Source organism: Carassius carassius, chromosome 4 (assembly GCF_963082965.1).
Source record: "Carassius carassius chromosome 4, fCarCar2.1, whole genome shotgun sequence".
Taxonomy (NCBI): domain Eukaryota; kingdom Metazoa; phylum Chordata; class Actinopteri; order Cypriniformes; family Cyprinidae; genus Carassius; species Carassius carassius.
In genome coordinates, this window is record NC_081758.1 from 19912535 (window position 1) to 19936461 (window position 23927).

At 40.4% G+C, this 23927-nt stretch overlaps 1 protein-coding gene across 1 annotated transcript in view; it reads right to left on the bottom strand.

The window, feature by feature from the left end:
- LOC132139442 (A disintegrin and metalloproteinase with thrombospondin motifs 3-like) overlaps window positions 1–23927 on the bottom strand; it is a 125309-nt gene that overhangs the window by 46263 nt on the left and 55119 nt on the right. The window contains exons 5-10 of the mRNA XM_059547803.1: window positions 22211–22398; window positions 19228–19311; window positions 17753–17909; window positions 11313–11418; window positions 7719–7862; window positions 263–395 (exon numbers count right to left, since the gene is read on the bottom strand). Coding sequence (XP_059403786.1) covers window positions 263–395; window positions 7719–7862; window positions 11313–11418; window positions 17753–17909; window positions 19228–19311; window positions 22211–22398 — 812 coding nt within the window. The remainder of the gene's footprint in view (window positions 1–262; window positions 396–7718; window positions 7863–11312; window positions 11419–17752; window positions 17910–19227; window positions 19312–22210; window positions 22399–23927) is intronic.

A 23927-nucleotide genomic window follows, 5' to 3' on the forward strand; every position in this document is an offset into this window, starting at 1 on the left:
GGGTTTGGGGGGTTAACAGCACATTAAAGAACAAATTCAGCTGTGCGTCAGTAATTCAAAGGCCAGAAACTTATATTGAAATATTATAAAAGACACATTCATAAATGAAATTTGGCATAGAAATATTTTTTAAATATCTGAAGCACTTCCTTGGACAGAGACCTCAACAAAGCATTTGTTAAAACACAAAAATACTAAAAGACTGGATTGTGGGTGACTGACATTATTCAGATCTGTCAAGGGAGAATATAGCCATACTCACTGAAGTACAGATTTTGTATCCAACTCCAAAATCGAAGCGACACTGCTCATCCATGGAGTAATTGATGCCAGGAAGTTCAGGGAGCTGCGGCCAGTCATGTTTGAAGGGATCGTCCAGCAGGCAATCATATGAACTTTGAAAAACAAAGTTACTTCAGCTGTTTAAATAAAACCAATTAATGTTTAATTTATTGTTTAATGTTTAATGAAGTAAATGTTTAATTTAATGTTTAATGAATGGCCCTCTAAACTTTGAAAGCCCCTTCTAAAGCTTAGCAGCGTAGGGTAAGCCTAAAGTGGCCAGTACGGTGTAATGAAAAAGCAACTCATACTTTTTAGATGATTCAGATGATTCATATCATTAAACTAAGCCAATACCAAACCCTCAAAGAACTGAATTAATCATCCTTCCTAATATCCATGCAATAGATAATTTACATTAAATCTTTTAAATCCTGAAGTGCTGGGCGAAGCCAGAACATGCAGAGAAAGTGCTTTCAAATTTTTTAAACCACAAAGAGATTTTGAACTTAATAAGTCCCTTCAGAGATTTCCTTCTGCCACTGGCTAATTTAAGCTGAGGCCAGAGATGAGCTGCTCAAGGATTTCCAGTAAAAGTCAACCCTTTTATTATCAGAAATAAATCGGTCTCATCAGCAGCACTTCTCTATCAGCACTGTTCAGGTTATAAGTGATGCAAGAGTTGAGATCTGAGTAAAAAACAAGAACACAAATAGAATGTACTGTTAAATGCAGACGCACACCCTATTTTCTAAAAATTGATCGATTTGCTTTGTGGGAATGGAAAAATCATTCATTCAACACTGCTCAAAAGCTACATAGAATAGTGACCACTTCAAACTCAATATACAACGCTGAAAAAGCTTTTACTGTGCTAGATAGCTACTCACTCATTTCTGTTGGCTGCAGTAAATTGCCAAGATTAATGGATAATTTGCATCCTATCAGCCCTTGGTCATGGTTGGATTAACCCTGAACATGGAACATATATGGCTGCATTTACAATTGGCATTAACATGCGATCACCGTGATCATCTGCTTGATCGGATCATCAGTCAATCAGAACACGTTTACACTTGGGAACATCAACGGACTTTTCTATCTGGATAACCGATCAGATCTGTCATTTCCGCTCAATATTTAAATAAGTCTGCAGAGAATGGCCCAGTGCAAAGTCAACCTAAAGTGGTGGGTTTTCTTTTGAAAACCATTTTCAATCGCGGGACATTTTACAAATTAAAGATAAGTGTAGGAGTCTCATTAGCGTCCCACGTAGGTGTTCTCTGCCTTTTTTTTGCATGACATCCACCTGCGAATGCAGACACGATGGCTGGATTTTGTTCATATTACACTGAGATCCGATCACAATGCATCCTCGACTATCTTTGGTCCAGGACACGCTGATCAGATAACATTCCGATCAGAAGTGCGTTTACACTTGTCTTTTTAATTTGTATGTGGACAACATCCAGATACAGGTCGCATGTTAATGCCAAGTGTAAACGTGTCACGGTTGGTAAACCGTGATCTCGGGGTGTTTGCACTTTGTGGTGAAATCTGTGTGTTTCGCATCTGCACTGATTAGCTTGTGGGCGTCTCCGTTAATTGTCAGCAACAGCTGTCACTCATTACTCATCCACTATATATTGGCTTGTCTCACGTCTTGTGTTTGTGAGATCGTTGTTATTTGTTTAATGTGGTTTCCCTGTCCGTTTGCTTTAGTGTTGTATGCGTTGGATGTCTGTGTTACCTTTGAACCTCATCCACTCTTCGCACGTTCACTCAGCCACGGACATTTACCTTCGGCTCTATTCCCCGCAGTTCCTGTGCCATCCTCTCCTGCTGTCTACACGCCGTCATCATTCGGATTACTCACCCTCTCGCCGCCACCATCAGGATTCCTCACCTCCTCACCACCACCACGGAGTGTTGTCGTCTCAGCATCATTGTTTGTTTGTGTATTTATCTTCATCTCATCTCATTAAACTGTTAATCTCGCATCTGTTTCCAGACTATCTTTATACCCACCGTCACATAACGATCTCACCAACATGGAAGCAGCAAGCACCAATATCCTCACCGACTTCCTACACCACAGCGTCAAGAGAATGGATCAACAGCAGGAGAGAATATCGAACACCGGACGCGCTGTCCAAGCGCTGGTGGCACAGGTGTCCGAGCTCACCCAGCAGATCCATCAACTAACGTCTCCCACTGCGCCCATCGCACCGCCTGTGCCGTCCGTCCCCCGGAAGAGTTCCCCAGAACCACTTCCGGCCAGAACCGCGACTTCCGGCGCCGGAGAACTATGCGCGTGAGCCAGCGTTTTGCAGAGCGTTCCTAACCAAATGTTCTATGCATTTCGCCCTACAGCCCCGCACCTTCGCTACGGAGGAATCTAAAGTAGCGTTTACACTCACATTGCTGTCTGGCAAGGCTGCCATATGGGGGACAGCGGTGTGGGAAAACCAACACCTGTGTTGTGCCTTGTTCCACGCCCTTTCCGAGGAGATGAGGAGCGTCTTCGACCGGGCCGAGACCGGCAGGGAAGCCGCTCATCGACTCTCGGAAGTCCGGCAAGGCTCTTCCTCCGTCACCGATTACTCCATCGAGTTCCGCACCCTGGCGGCCGCGTGCCAGTGGAACGAGGCGGCGCAGTGGGATAGATTCCTGCATGGGTTATCCAACCGTGTTCAGCAGGAGATCTACCTCCTCGAGCTGCCTCCCACTCTCAACGGACTCATCGAACTGGCTTTACGAGTTGACGCACGGATTAATCGCTTGGGCCGCCAACCCAGTCCTTCAAGATCTACCATCTCTCCTGCTAGGGGGCACTTGAGTCGAGAGAACACGGTCGGTTCTGTTGACAACCACAAGCCCATGCAGGTGCGTAGAGCTCGGCTGTCCCGGAGGGAGAGGGAACGGTGGAGGTCCCAAGGACTGTGTTTGTACTGTGGAGGCTCTGCTCATAACACCTACTCATGCCCGGTAAAAGAGCCAGCCCGGTAGTAAATTTGAGGCTACTATCGGGTGGGATCTCCGCTGAGAAGTCCTCACCTACATCATCGACCCTCCTTCCGGTGGAACTGCGGTGGAAGAATCTACATCACGAGTGTCACGTCCTTCTGGACTCCGGAGCCGAAGGTAATTTCATTGATTCATCACTTGCACATCACTTGAACATTCCTGTCCTTCCTGTGTCTCTCCCCATCCATGTCACCGCACTCAACGGCCAGGAACTGCCTCACGTCACGCACTATACAGAACCCATCACACTGATCATGTCTGGAAACCATCAAGAAATCATATCCTTTTTTCTCATGGACTCCCCTGTTGCTCCCATTGTTTTAGGTCACCCCTGGTTGTCCAAACATAATCCATGAGTGGAATGGGGTTCTAACACTGTCACATTGTGCCCGTTGAGTATCTGGACCTGAAGGAAGTGTTCAGTAAGTCCCGTGCTGCTTCTCTTCCTCCGCATCGTCCCTACGACTGTGCTATAGACTTAGTGTCAGGTAAGTCTCCGCCTAAGGGCAAGTTATACTTTCTTTCTATTCCTGAGAGGGAGGCCATGGAGAAATACATTTCTGATTCCTTAGCCTCTGGGTTCATCCGTCCTTCCTCTTCTCCAGCGGGGGCGGGGTTCTTTTTTGTGGGTAAGAAGGATGGTTCTCTGCGACCTTGCATTGACTATCGAGAGCTGAACAACATTACTATTAAGAATACCTATCCTTTACCACTCATGTCTTCAGCTTTCGAGAGGTTGCAGGGAGCATCCATATTCACAAAATTGGATTTACACAATGCTTATCATTTGGTCCGCATCAGGAAGGGGGATGAATGGAAAACCGCCTTTAATACCCCTAGAGGGCACTTTGAGTACTTGGTGATGCTGTTTGGGCTCTCCAACTTGCCCGGGGTTTTCCAAGCACTCGTGAATGACGTGTTGAGAGATATGGTAAATCAGTTTATATATGTTTACCTGGATGACATACTGATTTTTTCTTCATCTCTCCAGGAACACGTTCAACACGTCAGACGAGTGTTCCAGAGGTTACTTGAGAATGGGCTTTTTGTCAAGGCGGAGAAATGCGTATTCCATGCACAGTCTGTCCCCTTCCTAGGGTATATCGTTTCGTCCGAGGGTATGCGTATGGACCCTGACAAAGTTAAGGCTGTGATAGATTGGCCATCGCCAGATTCCCGTAAGGCCCTACAGCGGTTTCTGGGGTTCGTCAATTTCTATCGACGTTTCATTCGTAATTTCAGCCAACTAGCCTCACCTCTGACAGCCTTGACCTCTCCCAGTACTCCGTTCAGGTGGTCGGACGCTGCTGAGGCTGTGTTCACTAACCTCAAGAACCGTTTCGTTTCTGCTCCCATCGTTGTGGCCCCTGATCCCACACGGCAGTTCGAGGTGGAGGTCGATGCGTCAGAGGTGGGGGTAGGAGCAGTGTTGTCCCAACGTGCTGCTTCGGACGATAAGGTGCATCCTTGCGGGTTTTTCTCACATCGACTATCTCCTGTCGAACATAATTGTTACATTGGCAATAAAGAGTTGTTGGTGGTCAAACTAGCATTAGAGGAATGGCGTCACTGGTTGGAGGGTTCAGGGGTTCCCTTTATTGTTTGGACCGATCACAAGAACTTAGAATACATTAGAACTGCCAAAAGACTCAATTCCAGGCAGGCTCGGTGGGCACTTTTTTTCGGTCGTTTTGAATTTTCCCAATCGTACCGCCCGGGTTCCAAAAATGTCAAACCCGATTCTTTGTCACATCTTTCTGATCCCTCCACCCGTCCCGTTACTCCCAGGGGTAACGCCTCCGTCCGGTTGCCCACCGAACCGTTTATTTGTGCCGGAGGAGTTAAGGTCCGAAGTTGTTCAGTGGGGTCATTGTTCTAATATGGCTTGTCACCCAGGGATAAGTAGAACTAATGGGTTAGTTAGACAACGATTCTGGTGGCCACATATGGCTCACGATATCCGTGATTTTGTTTTGGCTTGCTCAGTTTGTGCCAGTGGTAAGTCATCTAACCGACCTCCTGATGGGCTTCTTCAACCGCTGTCTGTCCCTTCGAGACCCTGGTCACATATTGCTCTAGATTTTGTTACCGCCCTCCCGCCCTCTAATGGCATGATGGTCGTTTTGACCATAGTGGACCGGTTCTCGAAGGCGGCACATTTCATTCCCTTGCCCAAATTACCGACAGCCAAGGAGACAGCGGTCACTGTTCTAGATCACGTGTTTCGGCTTCATGGCCTCCTGGTAGACGTGGTTTCGGACAGGGGATCTCAGTTTATATCCAAATTTTGAGTTTTAAAGAGTTTTGCAAATTGTTAGGAGCGTCTGTTAGCTTGTCTTCGGGTTATCATCCCCAAAGCAACGGACCATCTGAGCGAGCCAACCAAGATTTAGAGAGGACGTTGCGATGTTTGGTCTCCAAGAATCCTTCTTCCTGGAGTCAACAACTCTCTATGGTGGAGTACGCCCACAATTCGTTGCCAGTGCCAGCTACGGGCCTCTCTCCGTTTCAGTGTAGCGTAGGGTACCAGCCACCAGCTCTCACGTCTTGTGTTTGTGAGATTGTTGTTATTTGTTTAATGTGGTTTCCCTTTCCGTTTGCTTTAGTGTTGTATGCATTGGAATTGTCTGTGTTACCTTTGAACCTCATCCACTCTTGGCACGTTCACTCAGCCACGGACATTTACCTTCGGCTCTATTCCCCGCAGTTCCTGTGCCATCCTCTCCTGCTGTCTACACGCCGTCATCATTCGGATTACTCACCCTCTCTCCGCCACCATCAGGATTCCTCACCTCCTCACCACCACCACGGAGTGTCGTCGTCTCAGCATCATTGTTTGTTTGTGTATTTATCTTCATCTCATCTCATTAAACTGTTAATCTCGCATCTGCTTCCAGACTATCTTTATACCCACCGTCACAAAACGCAGCCTAAATAAATGTGAAAATCCTTAAAGGCGGGCTACAATGGGGTTTCATGTATTCAGAGTTGTTCAAAGTGTTAAAGAGATGGATTCCCATGCTAAACATGGCTAAAGTAAAAAATATTATAATTTGGACAAATGACTGGAAAATCTTGGGCTGAAAATCTTACTTCCGGGTTGGTACAAGTTTCGGCTGGGTTTTTTTCGATCGTGGATCTAATGACATAGACAATGGTGGAACTCCTTATATGAGCATTTCTCTCGGAAAAGCGCGCCCGCGCACACGTTAACCAGAGAAGAGTGAGACCGCGCACATCAACGCGCTTCATCGGGAAATCGTCGGCAGCGCTGCATAGGATTTGTTTGAGAATGTCTCCAAATAAGTGTGTTTTTGGATGTGAGGGAAAGTTTACCATGTTCAGCTTCCAAAAGAACCCAGTGTTACATGAACAGTGGATGCAGTTTGTTTTTCCAGGGCAGCAACGGAGTGTAGCAAGTGTGTTTGTGTTATCGTCGTTTCAGTGATGGCTCGGCTTTTTCCGGAGAGAATCGCAAAGCTGTATTTTTCTTTTATAAATATGATAAAACTAAAGACTTTTTGGAGATATGAAGGATGCAGTACTACTCTATAGGTACTCAAGATTAACATGAGATTAGGTTAAACTGTGTATGTTATGTACCCTTTAAGGGGCACTAGATATCTGCTTAAGTGATTGAGTGAATCAATGAGGGTTAAAGCGAATAAATTACCTCAAATAAAGAGGTTTATCAGAGAAACCCGTTACCTTTAAACCAATGGTTTTCAATCCTGGTACTGGGGACCCACCGCTCTACATATTTTGCATTTCTCCCTTATTTAACACACCTGATTCAGATCGCCTGCTCATTAGGTGACAGCTGCATGAACTCAGCAGAGCATGTCAGGTAAGTCCAACTGAGAGAACAGCAGTGAATTGGTGGGTTTTTGTTAAATGTGAGCCAAAATCATCACAATTAAAAGAACCAAAGTCTTAAACTACTTCAGCCTGTGTGCACTGCATTTATTTAATACAAGTTTTGCAATTTGAATTGAATTACTGAACTTTTCCACAACATTAATCAAATTTATTGAGATGCAACTGTATGCAGATGAAACAGTTATCTCTTCAAATATTATTTCTATTATATGTATTTTTCAAACCAATATTTCTAAATTGTCTGGCAATGACTTCAAAGGAGGTTCAGATTCAGAATAGCCATTAAAAAGAGCTCAAACACATATGTAAAGTGCTTCCTACAAGAAAACAAAAAAGACAAACAGTCGACTGAACTTAAGGTGACACCAAATAAATAAATAACTATAATATCATATCAATTATATTTAAATCAAAATATAAATACAATATCATAGGCATACCTGTGAAGAGACACATTTTCACTTAAAATATGCACATAAGTTCAAGGCGGAAACCAAGAGAGGCATGAAAAAAGAGAAGTGTGAACTCACTGAATGTATCTCTTCAGCTCTTGCCCACTGCACATCGACCAGTGGTAGCGGTGGAAGGCTGCTTGCACCAGAGGGGCCATGACACTTCCCATGGCTGTTTCGTCACCGCAGCGGTTGCCCTGACCGTCATGCTCCATTCCCAGTCTACAGACAAGGCATGATTATGGTAAGCAGGAACATCAGCGTGCAGCAATGGCCAGAAGTAACATTTTCTACTCCAATTACCATAGCTATATCTGCATAAGGAACGAACCTCCGACACCTCCCTAATACTGGGTATGAAATTACAATATGACCAGGCGAAACACAACAAAGCAATGAAAGCTGTTTTTGGTGTTAATCTGACTAGCTGTGACATTATGTCAGTCGTTTTGGTCTTTTTTGCAGCACTGTAGTGAGTATACCCACCCACACTGAAGTCTGATTGGACCAAAATCTCACTTCTCATGTATATTAATCATCAATGAACAAGCCTAGAAAAGATTCTGATAAACAAACAAATATACTTACATACATGTATACACATACATACACATTTACACTACTGCTCAAAAGTCAGTAAGATGTTTTTCTTGTTTTTGAAAGAAATCACTTATGTTCACCAAGGCTATATTTATATTTAGTTTTCTATTTTAATAGCAGAATTTTTAGCAACCATTACTCCAGTCTTCAGTGTCCCACAATCCTTCAAAAAAATTATTCTAATGTGCTACTTAATACTGTTTGTGGAAACCAGTTCAAAAGAACAGCACTTTTAAAAATAGAAATATAGTGGAATATTATAAATACCTTTACTATCACTGATGATCGATTTAATGCATCCTTTCTAAAAGTATTCATGTCTTTCTATGGAAATACATTTAGTTCAATAATAATGAACGTAACTTTATAAAACTGAACGTAACTTTTTTCAGAAACTATCAGACATATGCCATTACAAAAGAAGAAAAACACAATAAAAATGAAAAAAATTAACTCAGTCGCACAAATGTAACAGGCTCTTCAAATATGCTTCATTTTTGTTAATGTTTTTCAAAGATTTGTTTTTTTGCTGATCGTGGATTCTGAATTCATTGCCACAGATTTCTCTTTTGCTTTGCAGTTTTTCGTTTGGAGTTTTGACACAAATCTCTCATGGGGGCGGGGTTAACAATGATCTACTCTGATTGGATAGTGAGCTTTTGATGGACAGGTGCTCTCTGACTGGGAAGTACAGACGTCACTCAGTGGCGCGCGCCGCACATATTGAAAGCTCTCATGGTGATTAAATCTGGTCTCTGCTGCAAAAGTTATTTTTCACAGACAAAGTGAAAGAAATTTATTTTAAGCTCATACACAGGTTCTACCCTGTAAAGAAGTTTATACAAAGATTTAAATCTGACATTGATCTTACATGCTCTTTTTGTTCGAGTTCTGAAGAAACTGTACACTTATTTTGGTCACATCACTACACTCAGAAACTTTGGGATGACATTGGTGTGTTTGTCAAGTGTACGATTTTGCCAGGCTTCTCAGTACATATGAAAAACATTATATTTGGGTATTATGACTCTGACCCCACAAATAAAAATATAAGTTTTCTTATTAATTAAAAAAAATTCCTAAACAAATTTCACATTCACAAATGCAAATTCTCCAACTGTAAACCTGTCTTCTGTTTTTTTAAAAGAAATGGAAAACTATTTGAATGTAATCTCAGTATCTACTAATAAGAAAGGACTGAATTTGCTCCGCCTTTGATCATGTGTGATTTTGTTTAGATTTTGGCCCTCTTTTCTTTAGTTCTATTTTATTATTTATTGTTTTTGATTTTTGGTGTTTGATATTATGTGATGTATGTTTATTCTTTTGTATTTTTTTGTTCTCTGCATTCATAAAAATAGCAAAAGAAAAAAAAGCTCTTGCGGTGATTTGTATGCAATACGTTGTGCCTTGTATTACTAAATATGTAAATAATATTTGACCTTCGATCGTCTCAGTCGGTAAAGATGAGCTCTCGGGAGACACGGAGCGGCATCATCTTCCTCCTCCTCTTGACCTTCAAGGCAGCCTGAAGTAAGCTTGTGTTACTGAAGTAACCAATAACATCGATACAAGTTTTTCATGTTACAGTGTGAAACAGTTTGTTGGGGGTTATTATTGTCATTCAGTAACACAAGCTTACTTCAAGCTGTCTTGAAGGACAAGAGCTCATCTTTACAGACTGAGACGATCGAAGGTCAAATAATATTTACATAGTAATACAAATCACCACGAGAGCTTTCAATACGTGCGGCGCGCGCCACTGAGTAACGTCTGTACTTCCCAGTCAGAGAGCACCTGTCCATCAGAAGCTCACTATCCAATCAGAGTAGATCACTGTTAAGCCCGCCCCCACGAGGAGTTTGTGTCAAAACACCAAACGAAAAACTGCGAAGCATAAGCGAAATCTGTGGCAATGAATTCAAAATCCACGATCAGCGAAAACGAATCTTTGAAAAACATTAACAAAAATGAAGCATATTTGAAGAGCCTGTTACATTTGTGCAAATATTTTTCATTTTCATTGTGTTTTTCTTCTTTTGTAATGGCATATTTTTGATAGATTCTGAAAAGGTTACGTTCAGGATTATAAAGTTACGTTCATTTTTATTGAAGCAAATGTAATTCCATACCTTTCAAATCTTACAGACCTCAAACTTTTGAACGGTAATGTATGGCACACTGTACGTTGCAACATTTTTTACATATCTGACAATGAAGTATTGCTAATTTAATGAGAAAATATATTCTTAAATCACAAATGTCAAACAGATGGAGAAGTCTGCATGGGGACTGGTATGAAAACAGAAAGGACAGAGGCTTAAGGTGGAATCAATTTTATGTGGCTGCCAACCAGAAAATCTCAGAGGCCCTGACATCTCGCATCGAATTAAATAAAATGTTATTTCAGTCTGTGATAATGCCAAACTGAATCAAAGACTATCAGTAGGAAAGTGGTGTGATGCAGCAGACTCAGAGTAATGAAAGTTTACCAGTCTTTGTCATGTGCTCAATGAAAACTGGATAAGAGCATTTGAAAGAAAGAGATAAACAGATAGAGACAGAGATCTTTGAAATGGTAAAGTCCTGGACAATGGTTTCAAAATGGAGAAGAAGATAAGGAGGTTGACTCCATGACTAATCTCTGTGTAGGTGGTGAGTTTTTCTGAAACCCTTTTGAATGTTAGATGCCTACAGACTGTGCAACTGTTGTCAAAAGAGGAATTGAAACCCACAAAAGGGATCTGGCAAGAGCAAGGACTCTTAAACATGAGCTCAAAAATGAACACCAGGGATGTTTTGAACAACATGTTGATTAAGGAAGATGATAAAGTATTATCTATCAAATATCCTGACATAAGCATGTTCCCCTGTATGAGACATTGACATATTGTTGTGTCCAAAGTGTTACTCTGAAAACATGCATGTGATCTAAATCAGTATCAAAACTTTTTTTTTTTATTAAAATGAGAAACCACAAATAAAACATCAAATGGAGTGACAAAACACTTGACAAAACCTAACACCAATCTGAAATGGCTGAAAAGCACATCTTTGCGTTTAAAAACCTACACATGTCCTGTCTCATGGGCCACAACAAAGGCAGAAGAGAAGCCGTCTTCATGATTGAGGGTGCAGCTGCGGACAGGGTGGCACATCCCGGTGACAGGGGCATATCCTGAGAGTGAGTGAGTGACAGAGACAGACAGAGAGGATGAAAGAGTTACTAGGGTTTATCAATTCTGTCATAACTTGCCCATTGAGACAACATTCTGACAGCTTACTGCTTGGTGTAATTGTCATACTTTGAGCAGAGCGATGCTGACAACCCTGCAAAGGATTGTCCATCAGAATCCATCAAATAGGATTCTCTTTTTTGTTTTCTTTTTTTAAGTCTGTTCTCTAGAGTCATGGCATGTAAGTCTGATAAATTGAATAAGAGTTTGGAATATCTATCTATCTATCTATCTATCTATCTATCTATCTATCTATCTATCTATCTATCTATCTATATATAGATGTGTACTGTATATATGTATACTGTATATACATATTATATATATATATATATTAGTGGTGGGCCGTTATCGGCGTTAACGTGCTGCGTTAACGTGAGACTCTTATCGGGTGATAAAAAAAATATCGCCGTTAATCTTTTCTCAAAGTTGGGATGGGAGCTGCTATGATGACTTTCACCTTGATATTTTATATAACCGACTGGCTGAGGCCAGCCTAAAAAGATGCTCAGGACAGTTGACGGGCCACTGCTGCGCATCGTCACGAAATCTTATCTTTTTCACGTGTTTGAATCCTTACCGCTTGTCAAATTTAAACATTAAAGCATCCAAAAACAAGACGCGGAAAAGCTGAACAGAGTAGCTGGTTACTCGCGCGCTGTGTTCGGTGCACACGAGAGAGATCAAGAGCCGCGTATCACAGACAGTGACACTGAACCGAGCTCTCTTCTGCGAAGTTCTCCTGAACGAACAAATCGCAGTTTGAACAAACAAAAAGATGTGAAAGAGCCAAATTCAGTATTTGCGGTGTTCTGGTGTTCAGGGCTCATGCAGAGAAAGGCGTCTCAAAACACTTGAATATCGAATTATATTAAACAACATTTGCTTATTTTTGCTCTTGTGCCGACAAATACATGTCAAAATATCCACCTTGGAAATTTTGCTCGAAAAAACTGTCAGTTATTTCTTAAGTGAAAGTAAAGAGTTGAGGAAAAAATGGGATGTGTATTATATTAGATGCGTTCATCGTCTCTTAAAGTGACCGCGCCTAATTTAGCTACTGACTGCTGTAATGTTAATCCAAGAAAATGAAAATGAAAATCACTCACTGCTCTTGACTGAATTACTTTGTAGTTTTAACAGTCAAACCAAAAATTATTTAGACACCAGATATAATTTTTGATATATATAGCAAAACTGTAATAATGTGAGAAATGTTGAAGGTGTCTTAATAAATGTAGGTTTGATTGTATATTTAATTTTTACATTGAAGACTATCCAGTGCTATTTAACATTTAATTATTTGGTTTCTGTACCTTGACACCTACAAACTTGAAAAAAACTTAAACATTGTGTAAATAGCACAAATAAATAAAAATAAACGAACATACAAATTAAACAATTTCAAACAGGGCCCACTGGTACAACCTTCACCGGGGCCCCGCTGACCCCAGCTACGGCCCTGCTCACGCCTGTTTCACACATACTCCGTCTGCAGTGCGTATGCAGTCCGTGTGCGTTACGTATGTGGTGCAGCACGGCCTCGATGTGCTTTCACACAGAACGCGTTTGCAGTTCGCTACTCGGTACGTAAACGATCGCTGCACTGCTGCAGACGCACCGCTCCTGGAACGCAACTGGAATCCGTTAACATGGGTACGTAAAAAAATATGCAATTCATACGCACTGCAGACGGAGTATGTGTGAAACAGGTGTAAGGGATGCATTTTGGAAACAGGAGATGAGCCCCTTTTCTAATGCACCACCTAGCTTGATAAACCCCTTCTCAAATACTTGTCAATTTTATTTGGGTAATTTGGGTAGATTAATCTAGATTAATTTCAAGATTACAGTGAGATTAATCTAGATTAAAAAAATTAATCTATGCCCACCACTAATAATATATATATATATATATATATATATATATATATATATATATATATATATATGTGTGTGTGTGTGTGTCTATGTATGTGTGTGTGTATAGCTGAACATGTTTATGATTCTCAATAATTGTGTGGAGGTGTTTTCCCTTTTCAATGAAACCAATAGACTAAAATATAAATATAAAATGGCAAATGGAGATTATTTAAAATGATTTAAAATCGAAATCTGTATTAGTATTATTGTCTTTACTGTAATTTTAAACGTCTTATTGCACATTTAGCATTTTTATTGCGCATGTACAATACAAGACAGGGAACATATCAACATCGTAAAGCACACCACACTCACATTGACATACAAAAAAAGCTTTGAATTTTTTTTTTTTTTAATTGAAATTGAAATTTAATGGACAGCACTAAAATAGTAACTATTTTGAGGAGGAGACCATACATATCTCGTCTTTCTATTTAGTTTTGTTTTAAGTATTTGAAAGCAAACTTTGAAATATTCTCACAAAATCTAAGAAATACAATACATTTCTTCCATTTATGTGTGTAAATGTGATATTTGCCCACCAAAATTACCATGTTCAGACAGAAAACAGGGAATTCAATGTATTCTTAAAAATTGGGTATTTTCTAAAACTATGGGATAATTTTTTTTTTCACTTAAAGCTTTTTGAAAAATCCACCTAAAATTTAGAGGTAAAGTCACAGCAGTAAAAACTGTTTTCAATGGTTCCAGGGTAAGAAGAAGAATTTTAAATCTCTTCTCTAAAAATTGTCCTGTGGAGACCAACATGTTTAAGAATTCTGTAAATTACTGTTCTTACCCCCCCCCCCCCCCCCCCAATAATAATAATAATAATATTTTGATCAATTTAATCCTTGAATTTAATTATTTAATTTCTTACAACCCGAAACTAAAACTAACTTTTAAAACTAACTTTAAACTGAGAAATTTTACACTTTTATCCACTTAAGTAGCTCATTTAAAATTTAATGCCTGCTACAGGTCTCAAAAAAGTTGGCACGGGGGCAACAAATGGCTAAAAAAGCAAGCAGTTTTGAAAAGATTCAGCTGGGAGAACATCTAGTGATTAATTAAGTTAATTGATATCAGGTCTGTAACATGATTAGCTATAAAAGCTTTGTCTTAGAGAAGCAGAGTCTCGCAGAAGTAAAGATGGGCAGAGGCTCTCCAATCTGTGAAAGACTGCGTAAAAAAATTGTGGAAAACTTTAAAAACAATGTTCCTCAACGTCAAATTGCAAAGGCTTTGCAAATCTCATCATCTACAGTGCATAACATCATCAAAAGTTTCAGAGAAACTGGAGAAATCTCTGTGCGTAAGGGACAAGGCCGGAGCCCTTTATTGGATGCCCGTGGTCTTCGTGCTCTCAGACGACACTGCATCACTCATTGGCATGATTGTGTCAATGACATTACTAAATGGGCCCAGGAATACTTTCAGAAACCACTGTCGGTAAACACAATCGGCCGTGCCATCAGCAGATGCCAACTAAAGCTCTATCATGCAAAAAGGAAGCCATATGTGAACATGGTCCAGAAGTGCCGTTGTGTCCTGTGGGCCAAGGCTCATTTAAAATGGACTATTTCAAAGTGGAATAGTGTTTTATGGTCAGACGAGTCCAAATTTGACATTCTTGTTGGAAATCACGGACGCCGTGTCCTCCAGGCTAAAGAGGAGGGAGACCTTCCAGCATGTTATCAACTTCAGTTCAAAAGCCAGCATCTCTGATGGTATGGGGGTGCATAAGTGCATACGGTATGGGCAGCTTGCATGTTTTGGAAGGCTCTGCGAATGCTGAAAGGTATATAAAGGTTTAAGAGCAACATATGCTTCCCTCCAAACAACGTCTATTTCAGGGAAGGCCTTGTTTATTTCAGCAGGACAATGCAAAACCACATACTGCAGCTATAACAACAGCATGGCTTCGTCGTAGAAGAGTCCGGGTGCTAACCTGGCCTGCCTGCAGTCCAGATCTTTCACCTATAGAGAACATTTGGCGCATCATTAAACGAAAAATACGTCAAAGACGACCACGAACTCTTCAGCAGCTGGAAATCTATATAAGGCAAGAATGGGACCAAATTCCAACAGCAAAACTCCAGAAACTCATAGCCTCAATGCCCAGACGTCTTCAAACTGTTTTGAAAAGAAAAGGAGATGCTACACCGTGGTAAACATGCCCCGTCCCAACTATTTTGAGACCTGTAGCAGAAATCAAAATTGAAATGAGCTCATTTTGTGCATAAAATTGTAAACTTTCTCAGTTTAAACATTTGCTATGTTATCTATGTTCTATTGTGAATAAAATATTGGCTCATGTGATTTGAAAGTCTTTTAGTTTTCATTTTATTAAAATTTAAAAAACGTCCCAACTTTTCCGGAATTCGGGTTGTATAATAGTACCTCCCAAACATTTAAATGGTACTGTAAATATAATAATACTCCCCATTATAAACAAAATATTAATCGACTTATTCAGTGAAGATGATTAGACTACATTTTATTTGATGGGGTGGTAAGGAACCTGGATAATGAGTCTAGAGGGGTGCTGGTCCCAAAAAGGTTGAGAACCTCAGCTATGTTTTGATCATGCTGATAATTTAGAGGCCTTAGCAATGTGCTTGAAACAGGATTATTAGAGGGCGAGTGAACCAGATGGAGTCTTTCATGCAAAGATATCTGTGTGTGCCAAAACAATGTCACTTTCCATCTTGTCATTACAGCACATTTCATTGTGTTGGACCAAAACAGACATTTTGTTCTAGTGTTATACAGTGAAGTATGCAATTGATCTAACATACTGACAATCTGGCATGGTGTCAAGAACTGTAGACAGACGAGAGTTAATCAAGCATACATTTTAAATATATCAAATTTAGATAAAATGCAAATGAGTGATGTGAAAAGAAAACTTCTCAGTTTTTAAAATGATTTTTTTTTTCATGTTAAAATGGCATTTGTTGTACAAAGTGATTTGGCTAATTGCGCTGGTTTTCACGTGTCTGGGTGGAGGGGGCGTAGTGTCACATAAATATTAAGATGAAACGCAATAACATTCACCATATTAGGATTTATATATTCCTCAAAAAGTAAACACTGACTTTTTTCTTCAAAGCATTCCGATCAGTCAAACACAGAAATACTGGCTGAATTAAAGGCTTGAGTTCGCAACCTGTCCAAACAATCCACTTAGTAATGCAAATGGCACACAAATTATTTCACTGTTAAAGGAATAGTTCACTTACAAATGAAAACTTTGCCATCATTTACTCACCCTTATGTTGTTCCAAACTTGTACGACTTTTTTCTGTGGAACATATTCTTAAGAACACTGAGAAAAAAACCCCACAATGTTTAATGTTCCACAGAAGAAAAAAATTCAAACCTGTTTTTGAAAGTTCTTTTTTGGATAAACTAACCCTAAAAGTCAAAATAATAAGTCATTATAATTCAAAGTTGGTAGCATTGATTGGATGCAAAAAAAAAAAATCAGTGCTGTTTTCAGTGTGAAACTGTACATTGTGACTGATATCAGACAGGAGGGACTTTGGCTGTGTTTGTACGCACCATGCACCGCTAAGAATGAAACAATCCTTTGATGCAAGCCTACAAAACTGTGACAGATGCTCGACTGAAGATCTCAGCTTTGAAGCTTCATTCGTATCTGTTGTCAAAAAGCCAATAAAGCACACTGGCTCTGAACTCAGCTCAGCCACTGAATGTGTTGCAGGTAATTGATGAGGCCAAAGTGCTCTTCTTGGAGGTTTAACGAGGGCCATGAGTACAGATAGTGGCATGATAAGGGAAATGTCATAGTAGCAGTGACAGCATAAACACTTCATGCTGAGATCAGTGCTCTCCTCAGGAAAAGAATGAGTTTTCCTGTCAGGTTGAATATATGTTAAAAGTGCACTGTGAACTTTGGGAGTGCTGATGGAAATATGCTCTGAGAGGACTGCTGCTTCAGCAGCTGCCTTGAGCCTTGGACAACAAAATCCCTTTTTCCTATGTGCTTATGTAAGTATGCTTTCATGTCTCTCTGCTTATCCTTTTCTAATGCTGTGAACCTCTTTACACATCCACAATCTGTCTAAAGCAGAGCTTGTACACCAACCAGGGTTCTGTCAGGTTGGTATTTCATAGAGCACTGATGAGGTGCTGAAAGAATCCTGTAGGAATTGTGAGGGAGTATTAGCGAGAGAGAGATAGAGAGAGAGAGAGAGAGAGAGAGAGAGAGACTGACCTTTTTTCACAGAATGAACATATCTAAGATGTTTGATTTTGTGTGTGGAAAATTATGATGGACAGGGCAAGTTTGAAATTCAGAGGCATGTCAAACACCAAAGGTCAAACCTTGCATGCCGGTGGGGCCGAAGCCTTGCCGGGTCAAGAAGATGGCGTGGTCGTGATGCTCAGAGTGCTCTGTATCCTCTTTCTGTTGGATGACTGCCCAGCGGCACACATTTTCTAGGCTTCGCGAAGGGTTGCCACCCTCAATGAGACTGATGGACTAAGGAAAAGTTTAATTAGGGGACACTTTAAACATTCATTAATCTATAAAACACCTTAAAATTACACCAAGATCACTTGGAGTCTGTTTATGTAATGTTTCTTTAGATAAACTCTTGTTTGCTAATAGTCAAGAGAGTTTTCGAGATTCTTAAAGCTGAAACTCAATATTTTGTGTTTGTAAATACCAGTGCAATAAACTAAAATGCAATTTTACGGGTTGATGATTTTTCCCTACATTTCAGCTATTAATCACATTATGTATGAATGTCTAATGCAGAGAACAAACTATGTTGCAATTATTTGTGCATTACAACACAGACATGAAATGATTTCTTTGTTGACCGTATTATGAGCTTAGAAAATATTTATGTATTTTTGCTTTCAAATGCGAATGGAGAGAAGTTTTGATCCTCTCATAATTGGACTAATATACAGTAAGTGGCCAGACTGCAGACAGTTGTTGTGCTCTTCCCTGATAGCTAATTATTCCACATTTTTCAACTTTGGTGGCAACTGACCTGTGATGAAATTGGGGAGGGCTTTATGTCACATTAGCTCTAGTGGAAAGAAATTGTCCCATGTAACCTATTTAAGACTCTGGGCAAATTTTTTCCAGCAGTAATTTTTGTATTAATTTATATTTAATTTTTCGGGTGACTACAGATGTTTTAAAAACAACTGGCGTGCTAGTAGACAACCTACAGTATATAACTGTCAAGTGTCGGCACTTCATTTCCATTTCTGAATGTTTACCTAGAAATGCACCTGGCAACATTTCAGGGTTATTATTCTTACCTAAAGTATGTACACATACACTAGAGTATGCTTACAGTAAAACATGCCACCTTTCAAAAGTATACTTCATTTAATAGCATATGCATAAAAAACGAAGTATACTTTAGGCTTAAAACAAAAACCATTAAAAACATTGCTGCTACTTGAAATAAATAAATACAAAGAGAAAAAATATATATAGCATCTCAATGACACTAAAACAACAGTGCAACATTAGTGACGGTGGATGAAATACAGATTATTACCACAATCTACAAATAGGTTCATACAGGAGTTTTTATAAATTTATATGTGACTACACTTAAGTGATCTCATTTAAACTAAAAAAAAACATATTGTAAAAGTTGCAGAGTATATTCATATGCAAAAGTATAAATTGTTATAAGTGCAGGTCAAAGAGAGTGCGGGAAATGGTCATGAAAAAAATATTTATGTTTTTGACATAAAGCACTATAATTTATATGAAGTCATTAAAAATATGTTTAGATTCATTTTGATAGAACTGTTTAATAGTAATTTACCTTAGCATATCCAAGCATGATCATCCTCACAAGCACAACATTAATGTGCACTCCTAATGATTCATCATGGTAGATCTCATTCACCTGCAAAAACATGATAAAACATTTTGTATCACATAAACTCCACATAATAAAACAACAAAACACTGATCCTGGCACAAAGGGGGGAAAAGGAAATAAGCTGCGTCATCCTCCACCTAGTCATCTATGACAGCTACTGATTTTATCAACTCCAGGGACTGCAGAAAACAAACAATGCAGCTTCATCCCAATTCTAAACCCTCACCACCACTGAAAATGAGCCAAAGAAAGCAACGTTTTTTTCTGCAACAGTATCGAGATAAAGAGAGAAGGAGGAAATGGGATCTCAGACCTGTAAGAGTGGCTTTCTGAGGCATAGTAGGTGTTTTTAGACAGGTCTTGGGGCTACGGCTGGCATGGAAAAGCCTATGAAAGGTTGGTAAATGAAAGGGGTCCAGTGTTGAGCTGGTCATACAGAGGTCTTTTAAAAAGTCAGATGTTTTTCCTTTCCCACCTAGTTAAGAGGCTGCTGTGTGGGGTGCTGCATTCTGGAGGCACACTTTTTTCTGGTTGAATGTAGGTTGCAGGGCCGTACCCAGTGACTACATCATAAAAGGTACAAATGCTTCATCAAAATATAATAATAAAATGATAATAATTAAGTTCTGATGCAAACACCTCAAATTAGGACTGTTGTTCTCATGACATTGAGGCCAGCTGACCCACTTAATCAGTTTCTAACATATAATTCTGTAAACAAAAAAGTCACGTTGTCCTGATGTTTTGCACATCAGTGAACAGACAGACACACAATGTTCAATTTGTACTGAGATCTCTTCTCTTGTTAAAAAAAAGCATGAACAATCAGAATGAGCTTTATGTGCAAGCATGCAGGAGGACTGCCATGGTCCCTTTGTTCTGCCATATTGCACAGGACAATTTTTTATAATAATAATAAAATAAATTTATATTTTTATGTATGTATGTTCTTTTTGTACATTGTTGCTTTAAGTCCATAAACTCTGCACTCAGCAGGGAAATATATATTTAAGAATAAAACTGTTTTTTTTTGTATTATATTTATATTATTATATTTTATATTATTATATTTCTGCATTGAATGCTTGGACAACTTTTAAAAAAAGAGGAGGGCCACAGAATGAAAAAACTATGCCTCAGCAGATCTGTGTTAGTGTAGTAATTTGTTGTAGTCAGCAGCACAAAAATAAAAATAAAAAATGTACCCTTGCGAATGATTAAATCGTTCACTGGCATATGAACACAGACGCTCTAAATCAGCAGAGGATGGTAAGTCTCTTACCAACTGCCCCCTCTCTTCTTCCCAGACATCTCATGCAATTAAAAAGAAGCTCTGTTTGATTCAGAAAATTGTCCTCTTCAGGCAACATTGCTTTAAATAAGCAAACAAGGCACCTAATCACAGAAGTCTGCTTGTGTGAAGGTTGCATTTTTATACAGAGCTCATTACATTCTGAAAGCTCGAAACCACTCCAGTTTATTGAGGAAAAATCATTGAGCAATGTGCATACAGAAGAAGAAAAAAACAAATAAATATGTAAATAAATAAAAATTAATAAATAAAACCTCAAACTCGTGACAGTGGCTCTCTTGGGCATAGAAGTTGTTTTTAGACAGGTCTTAGGGCTACAGATGGCATAAAAAAGTTAATTATATAAATGTAAACAAACAAGTGAATAAATTACACTGAATGTATTTATTTATATACAGTATGCTGAATGTGTTTTGGGTCAAAACTGCAGTTATATACCTCTGTGGAGAGATTATGGACATCAGGACAGAGATTTCAGTGGAATACTTATGAGTGAAAAAAGTACTATCTATGGGCCAATCATTTGTCAGAGTTTATTAAACTTTATAGTGTGCATCTCATTCAATGCACTGGTGAACAGAGCAGCAGGGACATCTACTGGAGGAAGGACTTCTGAAATTGAACCTTAGAACCCACAGATTACATGCTGAATCCTTAAAACCTGATGAGTGATGTTATTATACACCGATTGCACAGAGCATGTGTGGTCATGTTTCAAAACTCTCCTCAGAACAGTGCCATTTACACAAGGAGTAATATGTCCGTCTTGTAGAGATTAACAAAGGAGATTCAATTTTGTTTCTTGTGCGAGCCTAAGAATGTGTTTTTCCTCCCAAAACAGAAAATGTCAGAGACATGATCACATCTGGACAGTTTCACCCCTCATGTGAGGTCAGTCTCTTTACAGAAGCAGCTTATTGACATACTTGTGTATAAGCAAACACTGACTGCCGCCATCTACTTTCTGCAGGCTGGCAGAGAGGTATTTTGTCATCAGAAATCATCTTGAAATGAATTCCTCAAATAAGTAAGGACACTTAGGCACCACTCCCTTCCTTTTACATGTCTGTTAGAAGACTTAATCAGGAGGAGAGGTTTTATGAGGAGGAAAAGAATTGATTGCTCAAAAATAAAGAAGGCCTGATGGTCAAGGGCCATCATTAGACAGTTTTGGGCCAGTTGAGCGGATTTAGGGGATTTAAGTCTAGGAATCTTCATGTTAAAAATTATTTTCTTGCAGTTTCAAAAATATTTAAAAATGTGTTTGTTTTTTTAAAGCAAATAATATTGATGCTGCTGCTACTAATACTAATAATAATGAATATTATTCAAACTTATTAATATATTTGTTTATTAGTACTGTTTAAAGCACATGCTAATGCCTTATTCTGCACGAGCATATTTTAGATCCATTAATCCTACCCTATACCCAAACCTACAACTACCTTACTAACTATTAATAAACAGAGTATTTATATATATATATCAGGAGTTTATTGAGGAAAAATTCATAGTTAGTTAGTTAAAAGTGAGAATTGGTCAAATAAAATGTGACTAATAAATCTAATATATATGATAAGTCCTAAATCCTAAAGATGATGGGATACTCACAATATTCATCAGGGTGAGGAGATAGTTTTGCACATGCTCTTTCCCATGGAAACGGACAACAGTATCGTCTACACCAAGCAGCACCTCAATGTTGTAGTCATCATCACCAGCGTGTCTCCGTCTTCTGATTGTCTGGTTGACTTGTTTAGCAATATTGTCCAGCACTTTTGGTGCATCCAATTCAGGCTCTGCAAGACAAAATTGTTAATCTTAAGTGAGTGCCTTATCTTCATTGTGTAAGCATTATCTTCATAATTGTGTAAGCATTATCTTCATCATTTGGCAACAACACCATACTAACAGAAAAAAAGTAAAGTTTGTACAAGTTCTCTTACGAGAGCTCTCTCGTACTGCGTCTTAGCTAAGACGCTACGGGAAAAGTCTCTTTTCACGAAATACTGAAGCAAAAAATTATCCTTAATTTTGTATTTTTGTAAAGCGCATTTGCAGCAGTACACAGCCATAGGCTAGACGGCTCGTTCGCTCATTGGCTTGTTCTGCGGCAACTGCACAGCCTATCGAGCGCGGGCTGATGCAACATCAGACCAATAAGGGCGCTTCGCGCCCTTCTTGCCACTTCCCGCCGAAACGGGTGTGGCTCAACCTATAAAAGGAGCTCGAAAAGGCTGACTCACCTGATTTTTCATCTCTTCAGCGAAGCTCACGCATCGCTGGATCACGGAGGAAGCAAGCGCCGTCTGAGAAAGCACATCAGCAGGACGAGCCATTCTGAAGCTGCTGGCATCGCCGCCTTCCATTGCCGTTCCTGCTGCGCTATCCGGCGCCTATATCCTTTCAATCCTGTTATATCCAAGCTGTTCTTTATGTGTGTGTGTGTGTGTTTGCCCTGCGACACACACTCGTAAAAGAGCTCGCGTCTTTTTTAAGATGCCTTCCTGCGGCTCGTCAGAGCCCCACTCAGCGAGGGAGACCGGTACGTCATCTGTGTCTCCTGCCTGGGTGAAGATCATGCAGCGCTCGCTCGCTGATGGCGGATGCCCCCACTGCGAGCTGTTGCCATGGTGACTCTGAGGACTCGCCTGGCCTTTTTCTCTGAGCCTGCATTCTCCGCTGCGCTGAGGCGCCGTAAAAGCATCGCTTCCAGCGGATTCCGGAACCGTCTTCAGCTCAACCGAGCTCGCCGGTTCGCCCTGCTTCACCGGCCCCCCCTGCATCGCTTCCCGGTGGGCAGCGCCCGCTGTTTGCCGGCGCGTCGTCCGAGGAAGTCGATCTCAGGGCCGCGTCGGGGGAAGAGGACACGGGCTCTCTGCTAGCTTTGGGCAGTGAGGGCTGGGCGAGCTCCGAGGATCTCGCGCCTTCTGCTCAGAAGCCCAGCAGACGAGCTGACATCGAGAAGGAGCCGGGGCGAATGCTCGTGTTGGCCGCGATGAGTCTCAGCCGCGAGTGGTTTGCACCAGCGCCCCCCCCTTTCATTCCCGGCTGGATGGTATTTCCCTTTCGGATGAGCGTACTTCTCAAAGCCCGCCTCATTTCTTCCTGAGCTTCACGAAGAGGTGGCGAAGGCTTGCGACCACGGCAGAGGATTACGGTGAGGCCGGGAGCCCCGAAGCCATCCTGGGAAAGCCATCTACGCATGCTGCATGACGCTGTGTCGGCACTACACCACGATGGCTGCTTCATCGGAGCGCCGGTGTACGAGTTCCGCTGCGGCCGGGCTCTCACCTAAGCGCGCCGCTGCTTCAGTTTCCAGAGATTG